The sequence below is a fragment of the Eimeria necatrix genome, genomic scaffold (genome assembly GCF_000499385.1).
Source record: "Eimeria necatrix Houghton genomic scaffold, Enh_scaff214, whole genome shotgun sequence".
NCBI lineage: Eukaryota > Apicomplexa > Conoidasida > Eucoccidiorida > Eimeriidae > Eimeria > Eimeria necatrix.
This window is the reverse complement of record NW_013655143.1, coordinates 17,840-30,339: the sequence shown is the minus strand read 5'-3', so window position 1 is coordinate 30,339 and position 12,500 is coordinate 17,840. Positions and strand designations below refer to the sequence as shown.

General features: G+C 51.0%; 3 protein-coding genes across 3 annotated transcripts in view; 2 read left to right on the top strand and 1 right to left on the bottom strand.

Moving 5' to 3' along the window:
- Positions 1-1,222: 1,222 nt before the first annotated feature.
- Positions 1,223-4,301, top strand: ENH_00029360 (hypothetical protein, conserved; the record flags this gene model as incomplete). Its single annotated transcript, XM_013584837.1, has 7 exons — positions 1,223-1,571; positions 1,903-2,049; positions 2,149-2,200; positions 2,344-2,372; positions 3,155-3,205; positions 3,729-3,857; positions 4,192-4,301. The coding sequence occupies 7 exons, from the start codon at positions 1,223-1,225 to the stop codon at positions 4,299-4,301; spliced, it is 867 nt and encodes a 288-aa protein (XP_013440291.1).
- A 1,701-nt stretch (positions 4,302-6,002) lies between these two features.
- ENH_00029350 (hypothetical protein, conserved) lies at positions 6,003-8,642 on the bottom strand (the record flags this gene model as incomplete). Its single annotated transcript, XM_013584836.1, has 8 exons — positions 6,003-6,353; positions 6,603-6,655; positions 7,173-7,298; positions 7,616-7,688; positions 7,880-7,932; positions 8,109-8,191; positions 8,252-8,331; positions 8,604-8,642. 8 exons carry the CDS (start codon positions 8,640-8,642, stop codon positions 6,003-6,005), a joined length of 858 nt encoding a protein of 285 aa, XP_013440290.1.
- A 2,513-nt stretch (positions 8,643-11,155) lies between these two features.
- Positions 11,156-12,500, top strand: part of ENH_00029340 (Single-stranded DNA-binding protein, related) — a gene marked incomplete at both ends in the record, with an annotated part of 3,098 nt that continues 1,753 nt past the window's right edge. Inside the window, 2 exons of the mRNA XM_013584835.1 lie at positions 11,156-11,482; positions 11,837-11,965. Coding sequence (XP_013440289.1) covers positions 11,156-11,482; positions 11,837-11,965 — 456 coding nt within the window. The remainder of the gene's footprint in view (positions 11,483-11,836; positions 11,966-12,500) is intronic.

The window sequence follows — 12,500 nt, the reverse complement described above, 5'->3', positions numbered from 1 at the left end:
TAATTAATTACTTAATTAATTAATTAATTAATTAACTAATTGATCAATTGATAAATTGAAGTTTTTATTTTTATTTTTTTCTTATTTGCAGTTATTTTAAATTCGATTTCGACCGGTTTGAACACTTTCTACTTCTTGCAAACGAACCAACTGGCCAAATTTTTTAATTCTTTTTATTTTCATTTATTCATTTATTTATTTATTCATTGTTATTTTTATTTATTTATTTATTTGTTTATTTATTTATTTATTTATTTATTTATTTATTTATTTATTTATTTATTTATTCATTTATTTGTCTGTTTTTTTTAATTAGTTCTTCTCGCTTGGCATCTTCGCGCCCATACTCGTCGATGCTCTCCGGGAAGTCCGCTGCGTCCAGCTGGCGAAAGTTCTCTGCAGCCATCGCGGCGAAACTTTGCAAAAAAAATAAATTTTTTGAATTTTTTTTGATTTTTTTTTGAATTTTTTGGACTTTTTTGGACTTTTTTGGACTTTTTGAGTCAAAAAATGCAAATTAAAAGTCCAATAACTCGCGAGATGATTGCAGAGACGTCGGCGCAGCTTCCGGGACTTGCAAACCAGCCTCGTGCGCTGGCCCGGTGCATTCGAGCTGAGACGGGCAGCCACGAGCTTTCTTCTGCTTCTTATTTCTTCAAAAACAAACAAATATTGTTATTAAATTGTTATTAAAGAAATAACAATTTGTGGCTAAGGGCCTTCTGCAGCTGCACGGCAGGCTGAGCCGAGACCCGGAGTCCAACCACCGACCACCACTCGCCGCCCGAGATATTGGCGTTTCCTCATCATCAGCGAGAAATTAGAAACATTAATTCACATTAATTCCCAAAAATATATAAATTTCCCCCAATTTCAGATTTTTTAACTCGAAAATTTGCTTCCAACAGTTGGATTAGCCGAGCGATCCAAGACGCCTTCAGCTTCTGTTGGCCGTCGGCCGATGTCTCTTGAAACGCCAAAGTAGTTCCCTCAAAGAAACCCACAAGCAGCGAAAAAGTCGAAGCATAAATTGGATTTTAGTCAAAAGAATTAATGAAGAAATCGGAGTTTAGGGAGCCCTTTAGCAGCAGTGGATCTTCGGCTTCTTCAGCGGGCGTTGAGGTGTACGTCCACCTCTGCAGCGGCGAGTAGTGCCTTCCCGCGCGGCGCTTCCCACAGAAGATTTCAACGAACGAAGCCGCTTAAAAAGAAAATACTCAGCATGAAATTGTTTTTATTAGTTGAATTTGTGCTTTTGGCGGGGCCGGAGCTGGCTTTCCCGCCGCTTTCCCTGCGGAGTCCGTGCGCAGCCGCAGTGCGCGTGGCGCTGCCGTCGGGCGTGCTGCAGCTGGACCCGCTGGGCCGGCCCGTCCACTTAGCCTCTCCCGGGCTAATTTGGTCTTTTCCAACTTCTTCAGACGTTGGAGTCCGCGCGGCTGTCCTCCCGAAGGCCCCTTCAGCGCCGCTGGCCGCGACCTTCGAGCCCAACTTGCACTACGGCACTTTGCAGATGAAGGACGGCACTCTCTTGGGCCGCCCGCCGCCCCAGCTGCCCCCCCAAGCCGCTCCAGGTTTTCCCCTTTGACTCATTTCCTTTCCGCCTCCCCCCAGCTCCCCAGCAGCAGCGCAGAGGCCCGCAGCAGCAGCAGCAGCAGCAGCAGCAGCAGCTGCTGCTGCTGCTGCTGCTGCAGTGCCAGCTGGACAGTTTGCTGCTGCTGCACTGCCAAGTGTGGCCCAAGGCCAGCTCCCCTTCCCCGCCGTCCCGCCGGCTGCAGCGCCGCTGCCAGCTTCGCCGCCAGTGGCCGCAGCAGCTTTCCCCGTGTGTAAGTTTTTTGAATTTTTTTTTAATTTTAATTTAAATTTAAATTTAAATTTTAATTTTAATTTTAATTTCTTTTCCAGTCGACCCCTCCCAGGGCGTCAGCCGCAGCGGCTCGCAGCTGGGGGCGCTGCTGAGCAGCCTCAGGCGCCGCGGACTCAGTGCTGCGGAGCTGCCAAGTTTGAGTCTTCCACTTTTAAATCTGAAGCTTCCTTGGGCCTTGAAGGTTTGTTGGACTTGTTGGGGCGCTGCGGTGTATGGACACCTCCGCGGGGCTGCAGGACGCGGCGGTGACCCCTCAGAGTCTCTCCGCACTTTTGTTTTTTCAGACTTCAGCAAAGCCCGCAGGCCAAACGGGCCCAGGCCGCAGCGCCCGCCCCCGTGAGCTGCTGCAGTTGGCCCTTGTCTTTGCTTCTGAGTTGCTTTTGCTGCAGCAGCAAATTTGCTTTCTTTTCCGCTTTGCTGCGCTGCAGCAGCAGCAGCAGCAGCAGCAGCAAACTTCACTTATTGCTTTTTTGCTGCAGCCCGAAGACACCTGCGACCGCGACTGTGGGCCTCAGCTTTCCTCTCGAGCCGCGGATTTATTCATTTATTTATTTATTCATTTATTTATTTATTTATTTATTTATTTATTTATCTCTTTATTTATTTATTTATTTATTTATTTATTTATTTGTTTGTTTGTTTGTTTGTTTGTTTGTTTATTTATTTATTTATTTTAATTTCGCGGCCCCAGACTCCCCGCAGTGCCCCGCGGGCTGGAAAGCCCAGGACAGTTCAAACTGCGCGGCCCCGAAGGACTACTCCGGGGGCTGTCCCCACTTGATGGTAAAATAAAAAATAAAAAATAAAAAATAAAATAAAATAAAATAAAATAAAAATGGAGAAGAGGAAAAGAATTTCAACTTCGAGTGCCCTTTCTGGTGTCTGTACAGCGCGTGGAGGCGGGCGCCTCCAGCGACAGCAAACGCCGCGTCGAGGAAGGTGCCTTTGGGAGTTTGCGGAGTTTGAAGTTTTCAGATTTATTAATTCTTTTCAAAAGAGTTTTCAGTTTTCAAACTTATTTAATTCTTTTATTTAATTCTTTTTCCCAACTGCAGAGTGCAAGGTCCACTGGTCATGTCGGGGAGACCGCTGTGGACCGCTGGGCGGGAGGAACTTCGCGGCGGAATGCCCTTGTGCGAATTTTGCAATTCCGAAAAGTTTTTTTTTTTTATTTTTTATTTTTTTCATCTTTGAATTATTACTGCCAATCTCAGTGCACTGGATATACACCGGAGTCTGCGTCGCCCCCAAGTGACCCTCAACTTCCATTTCTTTTTTTTTTTTTTGCAAGAGCCCGAGTGTATGTACAGCTCTTACCTGGGGCAGTGCGAGCCCTCCCAAGTGCGTTTGCGGATTTAAAAAAGAAAATTAAATTCAAAAATAAAAATGAAATTTAAAAATGAAATTCTTCAGAACCTTTCTGGATTCACGGAGGAGCAGAAGTTGGACTTCTCTGCCAACTGTACGTCCACCCAAGCCTTCGAAAGGCAGTTTCCACTTTATTTAATATTTGATTTTATTTCATTTTATTTATTTTATTTTATTTCTTTTTTTGCTGCCCCGCGCCCCAGGCCAAGTGGAGTGGCCCTGCCGGGACGAGCCCTGCGGTGGGCTGCTGCTGCTTCCTTGAAATTAATTTCAAAAATAAAAAAAAAAATAAAAAACAGAAAAAGACTTTTCGCACACTTGCCCTTCCTCGTGGCGCTTCGAGGCCTCCTCGGGCACTTGCCAGCCCCCCCAGGTAAGCCGTTTCTGCAGCAAAAACCTTCAACTCCAGCCAATCACCGCTGCTGCTGCTGCTGCTGCTGCTGCTGCTGCTGCTGCTGCTGCTGCTGCTGCTGCTGCTGCTGGACGAGGTGGGTGCCTCAGGGGTACACGGGGGGCTACCGGGACTCTGGGGAGTTGAAGGAAATGGGCCTCGAAGGCCGAGAGGCTCTTTCGAAGGCCTGGGGCCTCGAGTGGCCCTGCCTGTCGGACTTCACGCAGCAATCCTGTAGGCCTCAGAGGGGGGCCTTGTGGAGCAGCAGCTGTCTCCGAGTTGTTTATTTTTTCATCTTTTTGTCTTTTTGTTTTTGTGGAAGTCCGAATTTAATTGCGCGCGGAGAAAGCGGCTTTTCGGGTGTATGGACAGCCCAGTGGCATGCAGTGCGCAGCTCCGGGTGTATGTCCACCTGGTCCGGCTGGAGCGGAAAAGAGCGAAATGGAGCTCTTTTTGAGGATTTAAAAGCGGATTTAAAAAACAATAATTAAATATTATTAAAAATTATTAAAAAGGAGTTCTTTTTATCCATTTAAAAGCTTTTTTCTCGAGAACTTCCCCCCTGCAGGCACTCAAGACTTCCTCGCAGCCCCCTGCCCGCTGGGCTGGCGAAACCTGATGGACTCTGCGCTTTGCGAAGCTCCCGAGGGTGAGTTTGCAATTCGAAAATGCGGCTAAGACGGAGCAGCAGCAGCAGCAAACCCGCAGGCTACGGGGCCTCCGAGTTCTGCCCGAAAAGAAGACATTTTGACTTTGTGGCTGCAGAGGAAAGAAAAGGTTTGCTGCTGCTACACTCAGCTGTACGTACACCTCAACGCCCCCAGACGCCGCGCAGCTCTGCGGCCTCCGCTGGCCCTGCCTCGGTGCGTCGCCAGCTCCCAACTGCAGCAGCAGCAGCAGCAGCAGCAGCAGCAGCAGCAGCAGCAGCAGCAGCAGCGGCAGCAGCAGCAGCAGCAGCGCGGACTCATTTCTTTTTGTGCTGCAGGCCAAGCCCCTGAAGACTGTTCAGAGTGCCCCCAGGAGTGGCAGCCAGTCGGCTCCAACTCAGGTGAGCCCCCAAAGGCCTACTTGCATGCAGTCTTTGTCTTGCATGCAAGTGAGTGTTTTGCATGCAGTCTTTGCTTTGCATGCAAGTGAGTGTTTTGCATGCAGTCTTTGCTTTGCATGCAGCTGTTTGAGTTATTTATTTTGCATGCATTTGTTTGCTTTGCATGCATTTGTTTGAGTTGTTTGTTTTGCATGCATTTGTTTGTTTTGCATGCATTTGTTTGCTTTGCATGCAGTTGTTTGTTTTGCATGCAGCTGACTTGGCTGCACGAGTCCAAGTCTGCAAAAGGTCTTTGCCATTAAAAGTGTCTTCAACAATAAAAGTGACTTTGCCATAAAAGTGACTTTGAAATAAAAGTGACTTTAAAATAAAAGTGACTTTGAAATAAAAGTGACTTTGAAATAAAAGACTTCCTCAATAAAAGTGACTTTGGCATAAAAGTGACTTCCTCAATAAAAGTGACTTTGGCATAAAAGTGTCTTCAACAATAAAAGTGACTTCTCAGGCTGGTGCGCGCCGGGCCCGAAGTACAGCGGTGAGTCTATGGGCGGGGCTCTGGAGTGTACGTACACCCCAACGCCGCGGCTGCAGGGGTCTGCCGCAAGCCGCAGCACTGGCGGGCAATGACTTCGCCACAAAAAGAAATGTTGAAAAAGTTGTGCAAAGTCCGCTGCGCTGCTGCAGCCTTCTGGGGGGCCCCCCAGGGCCCCCAGGGCCCCGCGGCCTTTGCTGCAGCAGCAGCGCTGCTGCGCGGCGCTGCAGGTGAGTCTTTTCGCACTTGGGGAAGTGCAGCAGCTAATTCCTCGCTCCGCGGGGCCCCGCTGCTGCTGCTGCTGCTGCTGCTGCTGCTGCTGCTGCAGCTGGCAGGTACCCCGTGCTGGAGTGACAGCTGCTGGCAGCAGCGGCGAAGCTCTTTCGGGCTGCTGCGGCCACCAGATCTTTCAAAATGCTTTTAAGGCGGAAACAAAACTTGGAATTTGCAAAAGGACTTGGTGGAAGCAGCAGCTCCCTGGCTCGCTAGCTGCAGCAGCAGCAGCTGCTGCTGCTGCTGCTGGGCATTTCAATTTGCAAATACTGGAGCAGCTGGAGCTTCGCCGCCCCTCAGCTGCTGCTGCAGCAGGCAGCAGCAGCCCCGCCCGGCTGCGCAGCTTCTCCTTTGGCGGGGCGGTGCTGCTGCTGCTGCTGCTGCTGCTGCTGCTGCAGCAAAGCCCTTTGCAGTCTGCTGCAGGGGGCACTGCGTGAACTATGGGTCATTCAAATCATCATATCCATATGAAATTTGCTGCACTCCTTGCTGCTGCTCGGGCGCTCTTCTGCTGCTGCTGCTGCTGCTAAAGCAGGTCTCCTGCTGCTGCTGCTGCTGCTGCTGCTGCTGCCGCTAGAGCAGCGGGGAATTGGCGCTTTCCATAAGGAAAGGCAGCAAGCCTTCGGGCAAAATAGGGGTGTCTGAGAGTAGAAAAGAAAAGAAAAGAAAAGAAAAGAAAAGAAAAGAAAAGAAAAGAAAAGAAAAGAAAAGAAAAGAAGGAAAGAAATGCAGCGCATGCACTGAGGCCGCCTCGCCAGCTGTCTGTACACCTCGACAGAAAGCTGCTTGGCTCACTTTTGTCACTTTCACTTTTCGTCAAATAACTTTTGGCGACGTAGCGAAAAGGCAGCACCAGCGACTCCTTCGAGTTGGGGCCCTGCGGAAAGCCGGAAAAGAAGAAAAAAAAAGAAAAAGAAAACTTGAAAAATAAATGCAGAAAAATAAATTCAAATAATTGCATAGTGCAGAGGCGGACGCAGTGGCGCACATTTGGGTTTATATTTGCACTTTTGTTTGTTATTTTTATCATTTTTATTTATTTATTTCTTTTCTTTTTGTTATTTTTGGTTTTTTTTTTGTTATTTGCTGCATTTTCGTTTGTCTTTTTGCAAACGGGTTTTCTCACTGCGGGGATTTCGGGCTCGTCCACCATTGGGATGTCTTTGAGGGAAACTTTGTCTGCAAAAAGGCGAATTTTCAGCCAAAGTACCTTTAAAGACATTTAATAACGAAAAGTCTTTTTAAAGGCATTTAGCAATGCAAAAGGTCTTTTGAAAGGCATTTAGTGATGCAAACAGCCTCCAAAATGCATTTAATGGTGCAAAAAACTTCAAAAAAACATTTAAAATTGCAAAAAACATTTAAAAATCATTTAATAATGCAAAAATAATGCAAAATGCGAATTTCTGCATCACTTTGAATCTACACTGCGTTGCTGGCAGCAACAGAAGAAGCAAACGCGAGCCCCAGGGCACTGCAGCAGCAAAGCAGCAGCAAAACAGCAGCAAGGCAGCAGCAAAACAGCAGCAAAGCAGCAGCAAAGCAGCAGCAAAGCAGCAGCGAAGCAGCAGCAGCGGGACGCGGGCTGCCCGCTGCTGCTGCTGCCTGCCCCAGCAGCAGAGAGTCTGCTGCAGCAGCAGCAGCACCAGCAGCAACAGCAGCAGCAGCAGCAGCAGCAGGTTGTAAAGGAACTTGCCCTCCAAAATGATCTTCGAGACCAAGACAGCCGTGTTGGTGGTCATCTGCAAAGGCCCCAAATGCCTCGCGTGAGACAGCCGCAGCTTCCGGACTTCAGCAGTTCTGTCGTCAGAAGGCACATTGCCTGCGCAGCAGCAGCAAACAGCGCCGTAGGCCTGGCTGCAGCAGCAGCTGCTGCAGCAGCTGCTGCTGCAGCAGCTGCTGCAGCAGCAGCGGGATCCAGAAGCTGCTGTAGGGGCTGCTGCGGCAGCGGGGCTGCAACGGCTGCTACTGCAGCTGGCCCCGGCAACGAGCTGCAACGGCTGCTGCAGCAGGTGCTGCAGCCAATGCTGCAGCAGCCGCAGCAGCTGTTCTTAGCCTTTGCTTGCTGCTTCCCGCTGCTGCTGCTGCTGCTGCTGCTGCTGCTGCTGCTGATGCCTTGGGAAGCTGAAGAGGGCTGACCTAAGATGCCTCCAACCAGCACGGCGTCGAAGCGGTCGGCGTCGGCGACTGTGAGCTCTTGGTCCGCGTCCATCTGCGAGAAAGGAAAAATTCAATTAATTGGATTTAAATTTATAATATTATGAGATATAATTGCAAATTAAATCGAAATAAGTGCAAGTTTTGCCATGTTCGCCCCCGTGTTCAAGAAATTGGAAAGCTGCTGCGATCGCCGCGCGGCTGCGTGCAGAAGTGCAACTTTTCGCTGCGCCGCTGCGCACTGACATCCAGCAGAAGAACTCTGTCCCAATTGAGTTCCTCGAGAGTGTCTGCTGAGTCTGAGAGAAAAGAGAAAGAAAAGAAGACGAAGGCGGGCCGGCGGGTGAACGCGGGGCCCCGGAGCAGCAGCAGCGCCGCCCACGCAGCCCCCAGAAGCCCCGCAGCCCCCACTAAATAGCCCAAAGTAAATTATTTGTTCTTTTATTGAACAAGAAAGAAACTGCTGGCTGCTTACCCGGCAGCACCCGCGCCCGGAGCTGCGCCTGGAGGTCCTCGAGTTGCCTGCGGAGGGCAGACAGAGGCAGCGGCAAGCCACGCCCGTAGCAGCACACAAAGGCGCAGCCAGTGAAGGAGAGGAAAGCAATTTGCTGCAGTCACCTCGCGGGAACGCTCGTGAAAATGGCCCGGGAAGGGCCCACAGTCTCGCTGATGTGTTTGTACTCTAAGGTACACCACTGCTGAAGGAAAAAGACAAAAAGAGCAGCTTTCTCCTGCAAAGCTTAAAGTCCCGAGCCCCACAGGAGCAGTGCAAAGGGCGCTCGTCGCTGGGGCGAGAGGCGAGGCCGTGTGGGCTGCTGCGGACCTCTACTGCGCCGCAGAGCAGCTTCCCCACATTTTCACTGTTCAAATTTCTCGGAATACGAATATAATGAGCCCCAAATGCCGCAATTGAACTCTGAAACAAGCTAGTATGCTGTTGCGTCGGATGTGAGGGGTATTAATTGCTCACTTCTATCTCCTCCTCAACATTTTCAATGACGTACAACATCGTAACCCGTCGAGGATCTTGTAGCGCGCCCCGTTGGCAAGAAAAACTCGCAAACGTTCTCCAAATATTTGCGAAGTGACAGAAATTGATAAATTAAGACAGTTGCCAAAATTTAAATAAAAAACAAAGTCGTTTGTTTGTTTGTCGCCGCTGGAAACAACGGCAGCCAGCCACTGTGGGCCGACGACTGCGTGAACTGATCGTTCAAGTTTCCGTTTGTTGTTCCCTCCTCGCCGTTCCATCGAACTGCAATTAAATTAATTATCTCCCATTTTAATTATTATATTTCAGCGTAATTCCGCGCTAAGATTCCCCAAAGACCCCTCCAGTTATTGTGCTCCGCAGGACCCTACTGGGCTGCTTGCCAGTCCGGATGCTGCAAACAACACAGTTCACTTGCTGCTGTCCAATGTGTTCACATGCTTATTTCTCTTCTCTTCTTTTGCTGCTCGCGCAGCCATTTTCGTAAATGGTTCTGAAGATTCCGCGGAAACTCGGCGATCTGCTGTTCTAGCAGCAGCACAAGTGAATTTGCTCTGAGTTCATGTTTGCCTTCTGCAGTTTGTGCGCGTAAAAGGCAGCAGAAAGAGGCAAGCTGTGCACAGCGGCTACTGCGCGCGATTTGCTGCTGCTGCTGCTGCATTGTCGCATCAATATGCTGCTGCTGCAGCTGATCGTCAAGTCTTTTCAGTGTCTGCAGAGCTGTTTTGGCGAGCCGCTGCTGCTGCTGCTGCGGCTTTTGCTGCTGCTTGTTTGTCTTAATGCCGAAAAAAGGGAAAGCAGCAGAACAGCAAATAGCAGGTAGCAAGTGAACTCCAGAAACCCTCAAGCACAGTAGTGCCAGCCAGCAGCAGCAGGCAGCAAACAGCTAGCTGCAGAAACACAAATGAAAAGAAAAATAGCTTTTGGAACTTCAGAGATCTCAGCAGGGGTTCCCAGTGGCTCTACAAGCCCGATGGAGAGTTAAGGAAGCAGCGGTCAGCAGCAGCAGCAGCAGCAGCAGCAGCAGCAGATTTGACCAGTGATGAACCGCCCGGTTTAGCCGCCTTGAAGGCCTTAAACCCGAAAAAGGAAGTTTAGCAGCCACAGAAAGGCAGTAGAAACTCCCCAGGGTAACTCCAGCTGCAGCAGCGCTGCTTCAGCAGCAGCAAAGACAACTTCAAGCCCTCGAGCTGCAGCAAAAGGGGCAAAGGCTGCGCAGCAGCAGCAGCTCCCAAGTGCTGCTGCAGCCCAGAGGCCAAATTGCTGCTGCGGTTTGCTGCTGTGGCTGCTGCGCCTGCACAGCGCCTTCTTGGGGCCCGCGTTGTGTCTTTCGGGCACTGCGGCAGCAGAAGCCTTCTGTCAGCAGCAGCAGCAGCAGCAGCAGCAGCAGCAGCAGCAGTAGCAGCAGCAGCAACAGCTGCTGCTGCTTCTGCTGCTGCCTCTTAGAGAGATTTTAAATGAACAAATATCTCTATTCCTAGGAATCAGCTCCCCAGGCTGGGAGCAAATGAGCCACTTTCGTGATCACAATATACAGATCTTTCATTCTCGTTCTTTGCGCCACATGGACTTCGCTGCATTCACTTTGCCTCCTTATCATCACTAATTAATAGCCCTAATTAGCTTCTTTATCAATATTTAATAATAGCCCTAGTTAGGGAAACTCCAAAAGATAAATTCCTCCCCTTAGAGTACATCCACACAAACGAACCTCCCTACCGAACTGTGCAGTGGCCCCTGCTGCTGCTCGCCAACGTCGGAATGCTGCTCCACTACCGGGAAGCGAAAGCCAAAATGGCGGAACACAGAAGACTTCCTAAAAGGTCACAGGTGAAGCAAATAAGAGCGGAGGAGAAGCTGCAAAGATCAGCAGAGACACAACCACAAAAGCTGCTAGCAACACCTGCAGGCATGGAGCCACCAAGCATCTTCTGCGGAAGGAAAAGAGACGAAACCGTGGGACAAAAGAAGCCAAATCGACTCAAATTGGGCACCAAAAATGCAGAGAGAAAGTGAGAAAGACTTGTGTGTAGCGACAAACATGATTTGCAAGACATCAGGCTCCTTCGGAAGAGGCGATGGGGGATAAGAGGAAAGCCCTTCTTTCAGGGCGTCTTTTCTCCAGTTTCGGCTAAACTGCATATAAAAATAATAATCCGAATATTTAGTGCTCGTTTTCCAGAAGTTTCGCCGGACAATTCACAGTTTTCAGGCGAGATCAGGGGTGTTCTGCGTGTACAAGGAAGACATCTCGGCGGCGGCAGGCGAGCGCGCAGCCTCTCTTCGTTTAATCATCTTTATGCGGGAAGGGCTTTAGAAGCGAAACAATCGAGATTTTGAGCCTTTCAAGTTATTCTTTAGGCTCCAACAGAGTATCCCCTGGAGTGCATAGGCGGCTGCGGCAGAGCATCGATGCGTGCTCGTTCTCGGGCTTCCTCTGTTTGCGGCTTGATTAACCCCCTTACCTGAGCATTAAAAGCAGTTTTTAATTCCTCTGCGTGTTTCTACGGGCTCGAGCTGCCCGCTGCACTATGCCGAGGCGCGGTGGGGCCTGTGGGCCCGCGGCTGTGTTCGCGTGTGTGTTCGGGCTGATCCTCGCGCTGCCGGCGGCTCAGCTCTTCTCCAATGCTTTCTCTGTCTCCCCCCAACTCAGCAGCAGCTGGAAAGGGCCTCTTGGCGCGGCAGCAGCTCGAGACGGGGCCCCCCTGCGCCCCGGCTGCAGCAGACTGCTGGGGTCTGACGGCGGCCGCGGCCTCAGCGCCCCCGGGCGAGTTCCTCTTAGAACAAAAAGGGCCTCTGCTGCGCCGCTGAGGGCAGAGGGAGACGCCGGGGGGGCAAATGGGGGCCCCATACTGCTGGTGAGCTTCACTGTGCAGCGTTTCTGCCGGTTGCTGCTGTTTCTGCAGCTGCTGCTGCTGCTGCAGTTGCTGCTGCTGCTGCTGCTGCTGTTGTTGTTCCCCCTGCAAGGCTGCTGCTGCAGCTGAACTGTGCGAGCCGGCAGCTGCTGCCCTCCCGGGGGCCCCCAGAGCCCCCCAGCGAATTCAACTTTCAGCTTTCTTTCGTTTGCTGCTTCCAGCTGCCCCCCGGCCTTCATTTCTCGCGCCAGGCCGGGCCTGGGGGCCCCCGGGGGCCCCTGGGGGCCCCCAGTGGGGCCCCGTTGCAGAATTTGTTTCGAAATTGCCTTCAAATGGACTTCTTTTTTGTTCTTTCAGGCCGAACGCTCCGTCAACAGAGTGACCCTCATTGGCCGCGTGGGCTTGGAGCCCGAAGTGCGGCAGCTGCCCAGCGGCGACCGCATGGCTTCTTTCTCTTTGGCCACTTCGGAGCAGTGGCGAGACAAGGTGCTTTATGTCTTCATTTTATTTTCTTTTCTTTTTGACTCCTTCTTTGCTTCTTCTGGACTCCTTTCTTTCCTCCTTCTTGGCTCCTTTCTTTCCTTCTCTTCGAGTTCTTTTTTCCTTTCTTTTGACCCCTTTTTTCCTTACTTTTGAGCCCTTTTCCTTCTTTTCTGCTGCTGCTGCTGCTGCTGCTGCAGCTGCTGCAGCTGCTGCTCGCTGCGGTGCTGCGGTGCTGCTGCAGCGGCGGCTGCACCAGGGGCCCGCGGCGCTGCGGCTGCTGCTGCTGCGGGATGCGGCAGCTGCAGCAGCTGCTGCAGCTGCTTGCTGCCTGCAGCAGCTGCTGGCTGCAGCAGCCAGCAGCATTGAGGGACTGCAGCAGCACCCTCGGAACAGCAGCGTAGCCGCAGCAGCAGCAGCAGCAGCAGCAGCAGCAGCAGCAGAGCTAGATAGTTAGGGGGGAGCCACGCTTACTGGCAAGCGGGGAGCAGTAGTGGGAATGCCATAGATAAGACACACAACCTTTCTGGCCACAGAAATA